The sequence below is a fragment of the Desmodus rotundus genome, chromosome 2 (assembly GCF_022682495.2).
Source record: "Desmodus rotundus isolate HL8 chromosome 2, HLdesRot8A.1, whole genome shotgun sequence".
Taxonomy (NCBI): Eukaryota; Metazoa; Chordata; class Mammalia; order Chiroptera; family Phyllostomidae; genus Desmodus; species Desmodus rotundus.
Window position 1 is genome coordinate 98,755,007 of NC_071388.1, and position 17,161 is coordinate 98,772,167.

Below are 17,161 nucleotides of genomic sequence, written 5' to 3' on the forward strand. Positions count from 1 at the left end.
CCCACAAGACTATCAGCTGATTTCTCAAAAGAAACCTTGCAGGCAAGAAGGGGCTGGAAAGAAGTATTCAAAGTCATGAAAGGCAAGGACCTACATCCAAGATTACTGTATCCAGCAAAGCTATCATTTACAATGGAAGGGCAGATAAAGTGCTTCCCAGTTAAGGTCTAGTTAAAGGAGTTCTCTTTACCAAGCCCTTATTATATGAAATGTTAAAGGGACTTATCTAAGAAAAAGACGAAGATCAGTAAACTATGAACAGTAAAATGACAACAAACTCACAACTATCAACAACTGAAGCTAAAACAAACAAAAAAAACTAGAACAGGAACAGAATCACAGAAATGGAGATCACATGTAGGGTTATCAGTCTGGAGGAGAAGGGGGAAGAAAAGGGAAAATGGTACAGGGAATAAGAAGCATAATTGGTAGGTACAAACTAGACAGTGGGAGGTTAAGAATAATATAGGAAATGGAAAAACCAAAGAACTTATATGTACGACCCATGGACATGAACTAAGGGCGGGGGGTGGGTAATACTGGTGGGAGTGAAGGTGCAGGGTGGAGAGGAATAAAAGGGAGAAAAAATGGGACAACTGTAATAGTATAATCAATAAAATATACTTAAAAATAAAATAAAGTATGTCACTCTCTCCATATTAAAGATTATTTTTACTTTAATGCAACTGGTAAGTAGAAACACAGAAAAAAGCTCTTTACCCTCTTTCTATTTACCTAGAAGCAGCATATAAGGGGAAAGGAGGGAAAAAGAGAAGGAGAGAAACATTAATGTGTGGTTGCCTCTCACACCCCCCCTACTAGGGACCTGGCCTGCAATGCAGGCATGTGCCCTAGGCTGGGAATCGAACCGGCCACCCTTTGATTCACAGGCCAGCACTCACTGAGCCACATCAGCCAGGGCTGTAAATTTCTTTTTGACCACTTCAAAGTTATATAATTATCTTGCAACTATGCTGTCATCTGAAACTAACACAAAAAATATTGAATGTCAACTGTAATTGAAAAATAAATTTGTTAAACAATTTTTTAAATATTTAATATTATTAAGTAATGAAGGCCATTCTGACTGGTGTGTAGTGGTATCTCATTGCGATTTTAATTTGCATCTCTCTCATGGCTAGTGATGCTGAGCATCCTTTCATATGTCTATAGGCCCTCTGTATGTCTTCCTTGGAGAAGTGTCTGTTCAGGTGCTTTGCCCATATTTTAATTGGATTGTTAGTGTTCCTGGTGTGAAGTCACGTGAGTTCTTTATATATTTTGGAGATCAAACACTTGTCCGAGGTATCATTGGTAAATGGAAGATGGGGGGAAGGTAATGGGGGGAAATGATGACAACTGTAACTGAACAATACTTAATTTAAAAAGGGAAAAAATTTAAAAAAATAAAATAAAACCCGTAAGTGTCATTTGGGTACTGGCCACACAGCTAAAGATTATATTCCCCAACATCCTTTGCAGTTGGGAAATGTAACCATGTGACTAAGTTCTGGCCAATACGTGAGGAGAAATATGTGCAAGTTCCTAAAAGGGCAGGACGTGTAAAAACTCTTCCTCATCTCCCCTTCCGGATGGCTAAAATGCAGATGTTATGGCAGAGACTGATAAGTAGTCATCCTGTGCCATGGAATTGAAACTATCCTACTGAACATGGAAAATGAACCGGAAGACTAGGCCCCTGACACTGAAGTCACTATTATCAGCCCCGAATTACTTAAACTGTACTGTTACATGAGAAAAAATTAACTCCAACCTTGTTCAAGCATCTGATATGTTGGCTTTTGTTACAGCAGTGAACATATATTCTAACTCATCCAGTCACCAATAAATTACAGTCAATTCTTATTATTTGGGATAGTTATGTTCTATAGTCACCACAAACGGTGAATTAGGGAATACCAAATCACTGCTCATTGGGGAAATACAGGGCTGGCTTTCTCCAAGCCCCGAGGCTCGACATTTTCAACATAATCTTGTTTTAAATGTGTTTCTGTTTAAGGAGACCTTATTTCACATATGTTATTGATTTATTAACATTAAACTCACAGCCAACAGTACTGTATCTCACGGCTGAACAAAGCTTATTTAACACCCTTATTTTCTCTATAGGGTACATCACAGCCTTCTTGCACTTAGTAGTACTATATATATGATAACTGCACTTCAGAACTATGGTTAGGGGTCACTTCAGACAGTTAATCACCAAAAATATAAAAATGTGACAATAAATAGACCCAGAAAAGGATGCCTGTTTCCTACATGAGAGCCAAAACAAGAAGGTAGAATAATGAGAAATTTGAGTCGCTTCCAGAGACTCAAATTTGTCACTGCTCTGCACATGTCCACAAAGGCCTCACAAATGTTGACTTGGGGGTTTTGAATAAATTTAGTAAATAAGCATATTCATAAATATAGGATCCACAAATTACAAGGATCATCTGTATTTAGGGACCTCACATGACTAGTGAAGTTATTCTAAAAGTCACTTCCTCAGTATACTACCCAGCTTTTTGTGCCCAGAACATCACACCTCTTTTCCCATTAAAACTTTCCTTCTTCTCCTGGATATCCGAATTTCTCTTCAATAGCCACAGAACTGTTTGCCTATTTATTTGACATATAGTATAATGTTGGAGTCACTAAACTACATCCTAAAGAGAACAGATAAGTAACAGAGAATGTTCCTCCAAAATTTCTTTAATATTAGAAGATTCATAACAATTCAGTCACACCCAAACAATGTAGGAGGTTAGAAATAATATATATTTATATGCTACATATTATTATAAATAATAACAATGCTCTATTGATATTTAATTCAAACAAGCCTCTTCTTCATTACTTAAGACAAAACTTTTGTTTGAACTGCTGATAACATTATCATTACTTATTGATGCAAGGTAAGAAGCTTAAAAGGTTTTTAGAGCCAGAACCAATTCAGAGGGAAGAAGGTGGTATGTAAAGTCCCTGCTCCCACAGTGTGAGAGTGCTTCCCTGCCCTCAGCACCCCTGTTTGAACTCTTAGACCAGTCAGCTAAACAGAACTAATACCCATGCAAATTGCTACCTTCGTTAGCACTAACTAGTAGACTATACTGGAAATTAAAAATCATATGCCAGCTAACGTGATAAATCATCTTGATTAACATAATACTGAATCATTTTACTGTATGTAATACAAAGGAAAATCTTAATTCTACATTAGTAGAAAATCAATGGTTGACAACATATGAAAAAGAACTTACACTATAAGTATTAAGTACATCAAAAGGAGGACTTCAGTGCTTTGGATAACAAACACACCATGATGAGATATGGGTTGTCAGGGACTAGTCAAATTTCAAGTAGAATGACACACTCATTCAGTAATGCCATTAAAATGAAATTCAAACTCACCTACTGTGTCCACTCCTTTCCTACCAGCACGACCAACCATCTGCTTATATGTAAGAATATCTAGAATTCGACCACTGAAAATAGGAGTCCGAATAATTACACGACGTGCAGGTAAATTCACCCCAGATGAAAGAGTAGAAGTTGCTGCCAAGACCCGAATCTGACCTTGACGGAAGGCTCTTTCGATGATATCCCTCTCCTCAAAAGTAAGACCTAAAAAAAGTTACAATAACATACACAGATGGTCCTTAAACAACATAGGGGTTACAGGCACAGACCCCACACACAGTGAACAATCTGTGTATAACTTTTGACTCCCCCCAAATTCCTCTTGTTGACTAAAAGCCTTACTAATAATACAATCAATTAACACATATTTTATATATGTTATATGTATTATATAATGTATTCTTACAATAACATAAGCTAGAGAAAAGAAAATGTTATTAAGGAAATCACAAGGAAGAGAAACACATTTATAGTACTGTACTATATTGATACCATAAGCTTACATTATCTGTTTTCAAGATGAATTGTCTGTCAGTACTTACACCAATATTGTCTTATATTGATACAAAACACTATAGATATTATCTGTATTACTAACACTAGACATCACTAATGGAAGATGTGAAAAGGAAATTCATATTTATTTACAGGTATAATAATGCATGCGTGGATAATGGAGAAGCAACAACACACTTGTTTGATAGCAGTCTAGAACAATTAATATGGCTGCTTCATGACAGCCTAGCATACACACTAATAAATGAATTGTTATAAAATGTTTATGGCATATAGTAACAGTCATATTCACAATACAGTATTTGAAAGCACTGTTACAGTTTTTTTAAAATCACTTACCTATGACGATAGGCTGATACACAGAGGCATATTGTAAAGTAATTTTTGAAAGCAGTTACACAACAGTAAGAAAACTAACACATTATTAACTTTATATTAAATTTCACTCACCTTATGCCTGTGTAAGAATAGGCTATCATTTCAATACAAGCCTCGCTCATCATGCTTTACGTGATGAATACTCATGCAGTGATGATGACACCGAAACACCTCACACAGCTCCTGCCATACAGTCAGTATATTTCCACTTGAATTGCTTCTTGGCCTTTTGGCTGAGATCAAGCGTGGGTATATTTTCACACAAAGACACACACACAACAGATAAGTTTATTAACTGTACAGCACAATGATTATTTACTAGTCACTACGTGGGAGTGGATCATCATGAAAGTTTCTGAGTAGGATGAGGAGGAGGAAAAGGAGGAAGCGCTGGTCTTGTGTCAGGGGTCACAGAGGAGGCGGAAGCAGTGGAGGAGGTGAAAGGGGAGGCAGAACAGGCAGGCACACTCAGCGTAACTTCACAGAAATACATTGTAATTTCTGTCTGACTTTTTTGCTTTTTCATTTCTCTAAAAATGTTCCTGTATAGGACCAATCCTTTTCCCAGTGTTTGCTTTAGTTTCAGTGCCCACCTCATGGAAGGGCCCCTGCTGTAAAAGGAGCCAAAAGCAGTCTTGAATAATAGGAGCCCTTCTGCCAGGTTTTCTAATATCAGTTTGTTTTCTGGCACTGCTTTTTTGTCTCCTTCATCTTCTGGCAGTGTTCGGAGCACTCATCTCCACCGAATTTTCTTCTTCAAGACCCGTGTCTTGAAACCCTTCACCCCTCTCCACACATACACCTTTTTCGTCATATTCACAATCCCTTTTGTAGTCTCTTTGATTGGCTCTGTCATAAATCCTGTGGAGCCCTGCACAACATCTGGAAACAGTTTTCTTCAGCAGAAAATTATTGTTTCAAGTTTGATGGCTTTCATGGCTTTTTCTGTAACAATGGCCTCTTCAATGGTGTGATCCTTCCAGACTCTCATGATGGTCTAACGGAATCCTACTTCCATAATGTTGACAATCTCTTCCATAGAGCACCAAGTGCAATGAGCCTTATAGGTCCTTATGACACCCTAATCCAGACTGCAGCGCAGAGGTTGTGCTTGGGGGCAAGTAGGCCATTTCAATGCATTCGCTGTTGAACTCAACAGAGTCTGGGTGGCCAGGACCTTGTCCAATATCAAAAGAACTTTAAAAGGCAGTTCCTTACTGGCAAGGTATTTCCTGACTTCAGGGACAAAGCATCGATGAAACAAGTCCCCAAAAAGTATTCTCACTATCCATGTCTTCTTGTACAACCAAAAGACTGGCAGCTGGTCAGTCCTCTGCAAATGCAACCCAACTGCATTTGCACAAAACAGTAGAGTTACCCTATTCCTTCCTACCTTAAATCCTGGTGCTCGTTTTTCTTCCTTATCAATAAATGTCTTTTGTGGCATTCTTTTCCAAAATAGGACACTTTTATCTGCATTAAAAACCTGTTCAGACAGACATCCTTTCTCCTCAATAATTCTCTTAATGGTGTCTGAACAGCAGAAGGTGCTTCTCCTGTTGACATTTTTTAAGCCAAAACTCTTTCTAAAATTATTAAGCCATACTTTGCTAGCATTAAATTCTCTAGCTTTAAATCCTTTACCTTCCTTTTCCTTTAAGTTGTCATATGACTTTGTTTTTTCTTAAATCATATTAGAATCTATAGATATGCCTTTCTTATAGCAATCCAGCACCCACATAAAAGCTGCATTTTCAATAGAAGATAAAAAGGTAATTCACAAAAAGTGTAAGGGTTTCCTGCCTGCTGGCACAGCTGCAGTGAAGGATTCATGGATTTCCTTTTCTTCTTTTACAGCAGTCCTTCTGCTGGACTTGTTTACCTTGACATGGTGGGCAACCACAGCTGCAGACGTCCGTCTACAGTACGTACCAAGCAATTCAACTTGGTCACGTTGAACGTCGTGACTTTTCTCTGTTTCTCAGGAGCCTTCCAGCATCACCAGCGGCACTCGGCATGGGCCCCCTGGTGTCATCCACGGTTTACGGCGCCGCACCAAACATGGTGAAACATATGCAAGAACTGCAAGAGGTCACTTTCTACTGTAACACCCAGTTTACTGGAGAGACAAACTGCTCACAAGATGATTAGTGTCACCGAGCAATTTAGGTGCTTCTTGAAATGCTTGAATGGGTAACTACAAAATTATTACAGTAGTACAATATGCATTGCAGTTAATTTTTTTTGTTTTTTTAATTTTTAATATATTTATTGATTATGCTATTACAGTTGTCCCATTTCCCCCCCTTCACTCCACTCCATCCTGCCCTCCCCCTCCCTCCCACCTTCCCCCTCTATAGTTCATGTCCATGGGTCATACTTATAAGTTCTTTGGCTTCTACATTTCCTACACTATTCTTACCCTCCCCCTGTCTATTTTCCACCTATCATTTATGCTATTTATTCTCTGTACCTTTACCCCCTCTCCCCCTCCCACTCCCCTATTGACAACCCTCCATGTGATCTCCATCTCTATGGTTCTGTTCCTGTTCTAGTTGTTTGCTTAGTTTGCTTTTGTTTTTGTTTCAGGTGTGGTTGTTAATAACTGTGAGTTCGCTGTCATTTTTACTGTTCCTATTTTCGATCTTCTTTTTCTTAAATCCCTTTAACATTTCATATAATAAGGGCTTGGTGATGATGAACTCCTTTAACTTGACCTTATCTGAGAAGTACTTTATCTGCCCTTCCATTCTAAATGATAGCTTTGCTGGATAGAGCAATCTTGGATGTAGGTCCTTGCCTTTCATAACTTGGAATACTTCTTGCCAGTCCCTTCTTGCCTGTAAGGTCTCTTTTGAGAAATCAGCTGACAGTCTTATGGGAACTCCTCTGTAGGTAACTGTGTCCTTTTCTCTTGCTGCTTCTAAGATTCTCTCCTTCTCTTTCATCTTGGTTAATGTAATTATGATGTGCCTTGGTGTGTTCCTCCTTGGATCCAGCTTCTTTGGGACTCTCTGAGCTCCCTGGACTTCCTGGAAGTCTATTTCCTTTGCCAGATGAGGGAAGTTCTCCTTCATTATTTGTTCAAATAAGTTTTCAAATTTTTGTTCTTCCTCTTCTCCTTCTGGCACCCCTATAGTTCGGATGTTGGAAGGTTTCGAGATGTCCTAGAGGTTCCTAAGCCTCTCCTCATTTTTTGAATTCTTGTTTCTTCATTCTTTTCTGGTTGGATATTTCTTTCCTCCTTCTGGTCCACAGCACTATTTGAGTCCCAGTTTCCTTCCCATCACTATTGGTTCCCTGTACATTTTCCTTTGTTTCTCTTAGCATAGCCTTCATTTTTTCATCTAATTTTCAACCAAATTCAACCAATTCTGTGAGCATCCTGATTACCAGTGTTTTGAACTGTGCATCTGATAGGTTGGCTATCTGCTCGTTGCTTAGTTGAATTATTTCTGGGGCTTTGATCTGTTCTTTCATTTGGTCCATTTTTGTTTTCTCTTGGCACACCTGTTAGGTAAAGGGGCGGAGCCTTAGGTGTTCACCAGGGTGGAGTAATGCTGGTCACTGCTGTGACGCTGCATGTGGGGGAGGGGCCGAGAGGGAGCAATGGCACTTGCTCCACTCTCTGCCGGATTTCAGTCACTGCCTCTGCTACCCACAATCAAATGGGGCCCTCTGGTGCTGGTTCCCGAGTGGGTGGGCTTGTGCACACTCCAGGCCCCTGTGGGTCTCTCCAACGACCTCTCCTGTGAGGCTGGGAGTCTCTCCTGCTGCCGCCTCAACCCCCACAGGTGTTTTCAATCAGAGGTTTGAGGCTTTGTTTCCCTGCACTGGAGCCCTGGGTTGCGCAGTCTGCTTTGCTCCCCTGCCATTAGTCCCGGTTTATCTATGCACGAATGTGGGGCCGCAGAGGTCTGCTACCGGCAGCACTGCCTGCCCCGTTCTCCGCCACTCTGAGTCCGGCCCTCTCGGTTTATCTGTGCGCGAATGTGCAGCTGTAGGTCCGACTGCCTGCCCTGTTCATCCCACACTCCCCCAGTCTGCAGTAACGCAAGTCCTCTCTACCCCAGTGCCCATCTCCGCCCCTCCTACTGGTCTGGATGAATGTTTCTTTTATTTTTTATCTCCTTGGTTGTCGGACTTCCTTGCAATTCGATTTTCTGTTAGTTCTGGTTGTGCAAGGAGGCGCAGTGTGTCTACCTACGCCTCCATCTTGGTTCTCCTCCTGCAGTTAATTTTATGCAGGTATGATTTACTACTGTATCTTTACATTTGTTTACATTTCTCTCCACACTCTGAATGCATCATGTATGGTCTGTAAGTGTTTCTACACATAAGTTTTGATAAATTTTAACTTTTTATAATAGATCTGTGTATATTTTATGACTTAAATAGACTAAGCTCATTTTCTATGATATTAAAATAGATTAATATCTACATATATTTTATGCATTCATGACATACCTAATTTTTTTAAATATTTCTAAGCTCCACAGTTCACCCATGAGTTTTTCAAATTGTTGCAAAATTCCAAAACTTTTTCCAATTGTTTATTGAAAAAAATCTGCATGTAAGTGGACCCACGCTGTTCAAACCCATGTGGTTCAAGGGTCAACTGTGTATTCACATGTGTGCATATATGTGTGTGTACATATATTTACAAACTTATTTATATATAGCATGATAAAAGTTTTAAAATAAATTGAAAAGGTTAAATTCCTAATCTTAGAAACTATATATTCTTAATCATATGCTTAGCACATATGATCATGGGAAGACCACTTCCTGAAAGAAATTATTTAATTCAGTGACTATCATAATCCTTGCAATTTTGACAACCTAGTTGATTTTTAAACATTCTACCCCTCTCAAAATACAATATGACAATTTCTAAAATTAGTTTGATCTTCCTATATGTGTAACAATATTTCAATACACCTTGAGATAAAGGGAGACGCTCAGAGTGGCATAAAATTGGGTTAGCAAGTACAGTAGCTCCCCTTATCTGCAGTTTTGCTTTCCACGGTTTCAGGTGCCTGCAGTTAACTGTGATCTATAACTATTAAATGGGAAATTCCAGAAATAAATAATTCTGAATTTTTTAATTGCAAGCTGCTCTGAGTAGCATGACAAAATCTCACACTGTCCTCTTCCATCTGCCTGGGATGTGAGTCATCGCTCTGTCCAGCATTCTTCACAGTGCACACTTCCTGCCCGTTAGTCACTTAGCGGCCATCTCAGTGATCAGATTGATTCCTGGTGCTGCAATGCTTACGTTCAAGTAACATTTATTTTACTTAATAATAGTCCCACAGTGCAAGAGTATTAATGGCAATCTGGATATGCCACGGAGAAGCCCCAAAGTGCTTCCTTTAAATGAAAAGGTGGAAGTTCTCTACTTAATAAGGAAAAAAACTATACAATCGCACTGCATAAAAACATTTCAGTTCAATGACAGGCCACACACATGGTGGTGGTGCCATAAGATTGTAGTGAAGCTGAAAAATTCCTATCGCCTAGTGACGTCGCAGGACGATGCATTCCTCACATGTTTGTGGTTGTGCTCGTGTAAGCCTTACAGCGCTGCCGGTCACGCGAAAGTACTGCACACACAACTATGGACAGTTCAGAATACTTGATGGTGATACTAAATGACTGTTGCTGGTTTATGTATTTACTCTGCTTTATTTTTTACTGTATTTTAGAATATACTCTTTCTACTTATTAAAAAAGCTTCCAGCAAAGCAGTATGCCAAGTTACTCCACAAGAGCCGCACACATCTTGTGCTTCCTGGATCTGTTGATTGCATCGTTTGCTCTCGTGCTTGAATTGAACTCATGTCATTTTATAAATTTAATGGAGCCTAACTTTAAAGTGTTAGTAAGTCTACAGAAGTGTACGGTAATATTCTAGGCCTTCACAGTCACGCAGCATTTGCTCACTGATTCACCCAGAGCAACTTCCAATCCTGTAAACTACATTCGTGGTAATGTTGTACCAGTTTTTACCTTTTATATTGTACCTTTTCTATATTTAGATACAAAAACTTACCATTGTGTTACAGTTGCCTACTGTGGTCAGTACAGTGACACGCTGTATATATGTTTATAGCCCAGGAACAACAGGCTATACAATATAGCCTAGGGAAATAATAGACTATGTCACCTAGGTTTGTGTAAGCATACTCTATGACGTTTGCACAAGAACAAAATTGCCTAACGACACAGTTCTCAGACAGTATTCCCATCGTTAAGCGGTGCATAACCATGCTGAGGCTGCTAAGATTTACAGTAAGAATGAATCTTCTATTGTGAAATTGTAAAGAAGGGAAAAGAAATGCGTGCTACTTTTGCTGTCACCACTCAAACTGCAAACGTTATGGACACAGTAGGTGGGAAGTACTTAGTTAAGATGGAAAAGGCATTAAATTTGTAGACAGAAGAACAGAAAATACACTCTGAGTAATGGCAATGTGTTGCACCAGGAAATACGGAGCCTAATATTAAGACTTCAGCAAGGAATCCCTGAAACAAGTGACACCCAGCCACTGACTGCAAGTAAGGTTTCCTTACACAGTAAACAGACTAAGTAAATTTGCTTATCTGTAGAGTAACCCTAAACATGTCCATTTTTCTTGTGCTTAATCTTAATCACACAATTTCTTAACATGAAATCTAAGAGTATTAAGTGTGGTTAACAAGAAATCAAATGCATGTAAATACAAAAATAAAGAAATTGTGAGGATTTTTGGAGGGGACTTCTTATTAACATTATAAATATGGATACCTGCGTGATGAAATGCTACTCCCCATGGTACGGTTCTTTGTAATACAGAGTCCAGGCCTGAAGGCGAATGTTTTAGCTGATCAATCACTTCTAGGAGCCCCTTTTGTTCCAGCATCACTGGTGAAAGTTCAGATGATCTTTCCAGTCCTGTCACACGAAAACACTGTCAACATGTTCACCTCTGTCTGAACCTCTTTAAGTGTTATCTGCCTAGTCATTACAAATCTAAACACTAGGGCAATGAATCCAAAACTACTATGTATACTAATCACCTTTACACCTTTGAAAAATACTCATGACTTTCTCTCAACCCTGGACATTGTGATGAATAGCATACAATGTGGACGTAAGGAATTTTACAATCTCCCCAGTCGATTCTAAAGTTCACCAGAGTTTAGGCAGCACTGTACTAGAGTGAGACGAAGCCCACAGGAGGGGATTCAAGGAACCAGCTGAAAGAAGAAGATTATATATGAGTATAATGACTACCACACAGAGCCTAAAAATCAAAATCCTTGCTAAGAGTATGTCCCGCCAACAGTGTCAGAATTACCTAGGAGCCTAATTTTATGTGACAATTTTTTCTGGCCTCTTTGGCACCAACATGGTAATCACATTACCTTTTGTTTTTACCTATCTGTGTAAACCTCTCCTCCAGAAAGATCTTAACTATCTCTGTCCGGGGAGGGCGGAATAAGGAGGATAAATGGTAATGGAAAAAATACAATAAAAAAATAAATGAGTAAATAAATAAACAAAAAATTTTAAAATTAACATTGATCAATATCTTTATTTCAAAAGAAAAGTCACTTTAACTTTTAAAAAAATGAGGGGATAATTTCAGAATTTAAACTTTAGTTTTATGAAAAATGTGCAGCCTTGTCTTTACTTTTCTGGGGTTTCATCATAGCCCAGGCTCTAGTCTAAGCACTAGGATTTGCAAACCACTGCAACAAATCAAAATAAAAGAACCTCGAGCAAAGGAAATAATAAATTTTCTGGTTACTATGGAATATAAGTTACCATGGTACAACATAAGGAATACAAGTTGACAGAGTACAGAAAGTACCAATTAAGAGAGAACTAGAAAAGACATTATAATGTTGGACTAGAGCCTACCCAATATAAATATCAGGCAGTTCACTAGTTGGAACTTGGTTTGGAATATCCATCACCCATCCTCATGATGCCACTGGCATAGTGAAGTCATGAAATATACTAATATTCTGTGACTGGAACTGGTCTCCGTCTGCCCTACACTTACCTTGGAACTCACGTGATCATAGGTTAGTAAAATCAGTAAAAATATATACTGTTGGTTATGCCATAGACTCAGCAATAAAAGAAGGAACAAATTGATAAATGTAACTATCTAGATGAATCTTAAAAATATCTTGCTGAGTGAAAGCAGACACAAAAGACATATACATATACTACATGACTTCATTTACATGAAATTCTTAGAAAAGACTAAACTAATCTAGAATATCAAAAAGCAGATAAGTGGTTGTCTGTGCTAGAGATAGAGGGAAATAGCAAGAAAAGCAAAAAAGAACAGTTTAGGGTCATAGAAATGTTCTATATGTTGATTATAGTGGGTGTTAAAGAGGTATATACATCCATTAAAACTGATTAAATTATATACTTCAAATGGGTACTTTTTATTATATATAAACTGTACTTAAATAAAGCTTATTTTTAAATAAATATGTGTATGAACACACACATGTGTGTATACATATATATGTATGTGTGATTCTTTTTAAAGTTTGGAAATATAAAGAAAGATATGGCTGTGTGCCCCATTAAAGTGTGTACGTGTGCAGTTTCATACATATCACCTCAAAGCCCATGGGTCCCAGAGGAAGAACCTGGGTACACATCTGTATAGATCCAGTTTTGTAAAGTCTGACTGTTGGACGGAGTGTGTGCACACCTTGTCCATAATGAGGCTAAGAAGAGGACTGGTCACAAGAGCATAGTTTCGTAAGGAGAGCTTGGGAGCAGGTGGAGGCAATGAGGAAAGAGAGCCATGCTTTGCTAATATAATCATTAGTTACTTTTAGCAAAATGTATTAAGTATGGAGGGTTTCTTTTTTTTTTTATTGTTGTGCAATTACAGTTGTCCCCATTTCCCACCCACACCCCCCCGCCGTTACTTTTCCCTGCCCTACCCACCCCTACCTCCCACATTCAGTCCTCCCCCCTGCAACCCCCCCAGTTGTCTTTGTCCATGGGTTCTTTATACATTTCAGTTAGTAACCTACCGTCAGCTCGATGCTGTAGATTGTAAAACTCGTGGGCAATAATATCTGCCAGCTTCTCACACCATTTCTTTGATGGACAGAAAATTAATACTGAATGGTTATCACGAACAGTCTCATAGCATAAACTGACAACATGGTCTTCATCTCCCTAAGAAAGAAAAATAAGTAACTACTCCAGTAGTACTTTCAAAACATCTTTACATCAATTTAAAGTCAATCATTTTGCTTCATAGGGAAATTTTTTTTTCTACTCAAAGGCATAATAAAAATCAGTTACAAAGTTAGTAACAAACAATGAAAAAAGAAAACAAGAAGGAGGAAAAGAAATAAACTTCCTTAAAATGCAAGGTGAGAAAGAAATATTTTCTATTCATTTAACTAATATTTATTGATCTCCAATCCTCAAACAATGAGGATATAATTGTGAGTAAAAGAAAGTCAATGTCCTATCTTCAAGGGTTTTAGGTCTCACTGGAGAAACATGTTAAAGTACTAAACAAATAAATGTAAAATGCAATCATTTGTATTTCAAAAGAGTTTTATAGATGTAGTACATTTTATAGATGTACTATAAAAGAGAGTTTTATGGTGTTTTGATGCTTCATATTTAACATAAATTTGACAGAAAGATCTGAAAGAAAGGTTTCCCTGAGAAAATGATGATTTAGCTGAGGTGTGACGTTGGGGGGGGGGGGGCAGTGCATTATCTCAATATAAGGTAACTGAGGGGCAGAGGAAACATTTTAGACAGAATAAAGAGCATATGGGCCAGGGGTGGCCCAGGGAGTTCCCAAAACTGGAAGGTCAGTATGTGTAACTGAATTAATTAATTCATCCATCCATTCTCTCACTAAACAAATATTTACTAGGTGATGGATACTCTTCTAGGCACTGGGGATGAAGAACAAAGCAGAAAAGAACTCTGCCCTCAGTGTTTCCACTCCTATAAGAAGAAATAGATAATAACAAAAACATGATAGATAAAACACATATCTCAATTTTGAAAAGTGCTAAGGAAAAAATAAAACAGGGAAAATAGGGATCAGGAAGAAGAGGACACTAATTTAGATAAGGTGGCCAAGGAAGGTCTAAGAAAGTGACATTTGAGTAAAGGTCTAAAGGGGAAGAGTAAAGTATACTGACGCCTGGCGGGGAAAGCATTCCGGACAAAGAGAACCTGAGAAGGGAGATTCGTGGCACACTGTGGAATAGCAACCAGGCTCTGGGGGGTCAGAAGAAATGCAGCCGGTGAGGTCAGAGCACGAGGAGGGTGAGGGCAGACAGTGTAGGCCCTGCAGGCTACTGTAAAGACGTCGGCTTTCATTCTAAATGAGAAGGGATCCTTCACAAGTTTTTCTGGAGAATAGTTATATGACTTGATGTTAATTCTAAATAAATTACTAGCTCTTGATTTAAACATAGATGGAAGGGGACCAGGTTGAAGCAGACAGAGCAATTAGGAGGTTTTTTAAATAATTTGGGTAAGAGTTGAAAGTGATTCAAAAAGGGTGGAGGCATGGACATTGTAATAGAAGAAAAGGATCAACAGAAGGGTAACTAAATGTTTACATACATAATTATTGAGGTAACCAAGGCACAGTCAGGTGAAATTTGGATTACAGAGCAAAGCAACTGAGTACAATTCCATAGCAGGCACACGGAGGCTGCAGGCACACAGCTACAAGGGCACTGAAACATGAATTTAGTGCTGACCCCAGCTCTAGACCCATCTTTGCTAGTTCAGTATTCAGAGACCCACGCTTAGAAAAATACTGTAAATTAAAACTTACTAAGTGTATTTAGGGCTGTGGGAGGGAATTTATCATTTATCAATCACTTTCCAGATGCCAGATAATTTTTAAAATCATATTTCATTCTTACAACAATACTAAAGGTAGGTATTATTTCTCATTTTATACATGAAGACACTACATTCAGAGAGGTTTTATGATTCAACTAATATCACAGCCATATCAAGTATCTATTAAGTATCAGAGGTAGGTCTGTCTGACTCCAAAAATGATGGGTTTTTTTCCACTCTACTATATTTACAACCTATCATTTAACAAAAGTTTAATTTTCCACATTATAAACTACTTATAATGTGGAAAAAGTATTTAGTATAAACTAAACCATAAGAAATTTTTTTCCCAGTTAAAAAGAAAAATCTACAAAATTAGTTACTATTTTGTATTACTCATAGAAAATGAGTCATTTAAATCGAAGCTACAACTACATTTCCTCTCTTACCATCACTGCCAATTCTTTAAGATGAAACCAATTAGCTTAATATTAGTAATGTTTCTAATGGATATGTAATGCACATTCAACTACTTTGCAATTCCTACTTCACATAACTCAAAACCTTTTAACTTGCTAGAAAACACAATCGAACACAAAGCACAGGAGGTAGTGAGGTAAAAACAGTGACTTACCTTCACCTGGAGCATGGGCTGAAATTCCCTCACGAGCTTCATTGAAGAGTCATATATGGAATTTCCAAGCTTTACTGACTCCAACAACGGTACAGGACGAAAGTCAGTGCGGTAGAGTTCAGCATTCAACCAGGAAGCCACGAACTCCAAATTAGGAAGAGTAGCGCTCATGCCTACAATCTGCACGGCATAAGACTGCAGAGGACTGGCTAAATTTGCTTGGCTGTGAAAAACAAATGAAAATGATGTTAAAAGATACATGGTATTACTTACCAATAGTGCCACCAACAACATTTGATCATGTCCTTTGGTACATACAAGCATACATTTCTTCACGGTATATACCTAGGAGCAAAATTACTAGGTCATAGATGAGCTTCAATTTTCTTAGATGATGTGAAACTGTTTTCACAAAAGACTACCAAGTGTTAGCCATTTTAGAGAGTGTGGTAATCTCTCTCTGAAGAGGTAATTTACATTCCCTTGACTGCTCATGAGATTAAGCACTGTTTCATGCTTAGGGGTCACTTGTGTACCCTCTTATCTGTTCAAGTTCCTTACCCATTGACATATTGGGGTCTGTTTTTTTCATATTGATTTGTAGAATATTTTTAATGTTCTGAATAATGACTTTCTTTTTCATTAGATTTGTTTTTGACTAGTTCCTTTCTTTTTACTTTCTGTGTGACATTAATTCTTTTTCTAAGTTCTTGAGAAATGATTAATTTTTCAGTCTCTCTTCTTTAATAGTACATATATTTTATACTATCAATTTCCCTTTAAAAACACCTTTTGCTACAACTTACAAGTTTTTTTTTTTAAGATTTTATTTATTTATTTTTAGAGAGAAGGGAAGGGAGGGAGGGAGGGAGAGAAACATCAATGTGTGGTTGCCTCTCACGTGACCCTCACTAGGGACCGGGCCCACAACCCAGACATGTGCCCTGACTGGGAATCGAACCAGCAACCCTTTGGTTCTCAGCCCACGCTCAATCCACTGAGCTATACCAGCCAGGGCTTTTTGTTGTTGTTGTTTAAGAATTTATTTATTTTCACTGAGAGGGGAAAGAAAGGGAAAGAAACATCCATGTGTGGTTACCTCTTGCATGCCCCATGCTGGGGACCTGGCCAGCAACCCAGGCATGTGCCCTGACCGGGAATCTAACCTACAGCCCTTTGGTTCACAATCCGGAGCTCAATCCACTGAGCCACGTTACCCAGGGCTACGAGTTTTGTTAGGAAATATTTTTAATATACTTTCAGTTCAAACTATCTTCCAATTTCTATTGTGATTACTTTTTTGACTCAGAATAGGTCAAAATTTGTTTCTTAATTTCCAAACACATGGG

The 17,161-nt window shown here is 38.3% G+C and overlaps 1 protein-coding gene across 5 annotated transcripts in view; it reads right to left on the minus strand.

Moving 5' to 3' along the window:
* Positions 1–17,161, minus strand: part of POLQ (DNA polymerase theta) — a 143,580-nt gene that overhangs the window by 113,793 nt on the left and 12,626 nt on the right. For 4 of the 5 annotated variants that reach the window (XM_045185961.2, XM_024578062.3, XM_053918417.1 and 1 more), the window contains 4 exons: positions 15,813–16,035; positions 13,378–13,525; positions 11,111–11,257; positions 3,418–3,630 (listed from right to left, as the gene is read on the minus strand). In XM_045185961.2, coding sequence (XP_045041896.2) covers positions 3,418–3,630; positions 11,111–11,257; positions 13,378–13,525; positions 15,813–16,035 — 731 coding nt within the window. Of the gene's footprint in view, positions 1–3,417; positions 3,631–4,392; positions 4,526–11,110; positions 11,258–13,377; positions 13,526–15,812; positions 16,036–17,161 lie in introns of those variants that run through there. The other variant, XM_045185963.2, reaches the window with a different exon arrangement.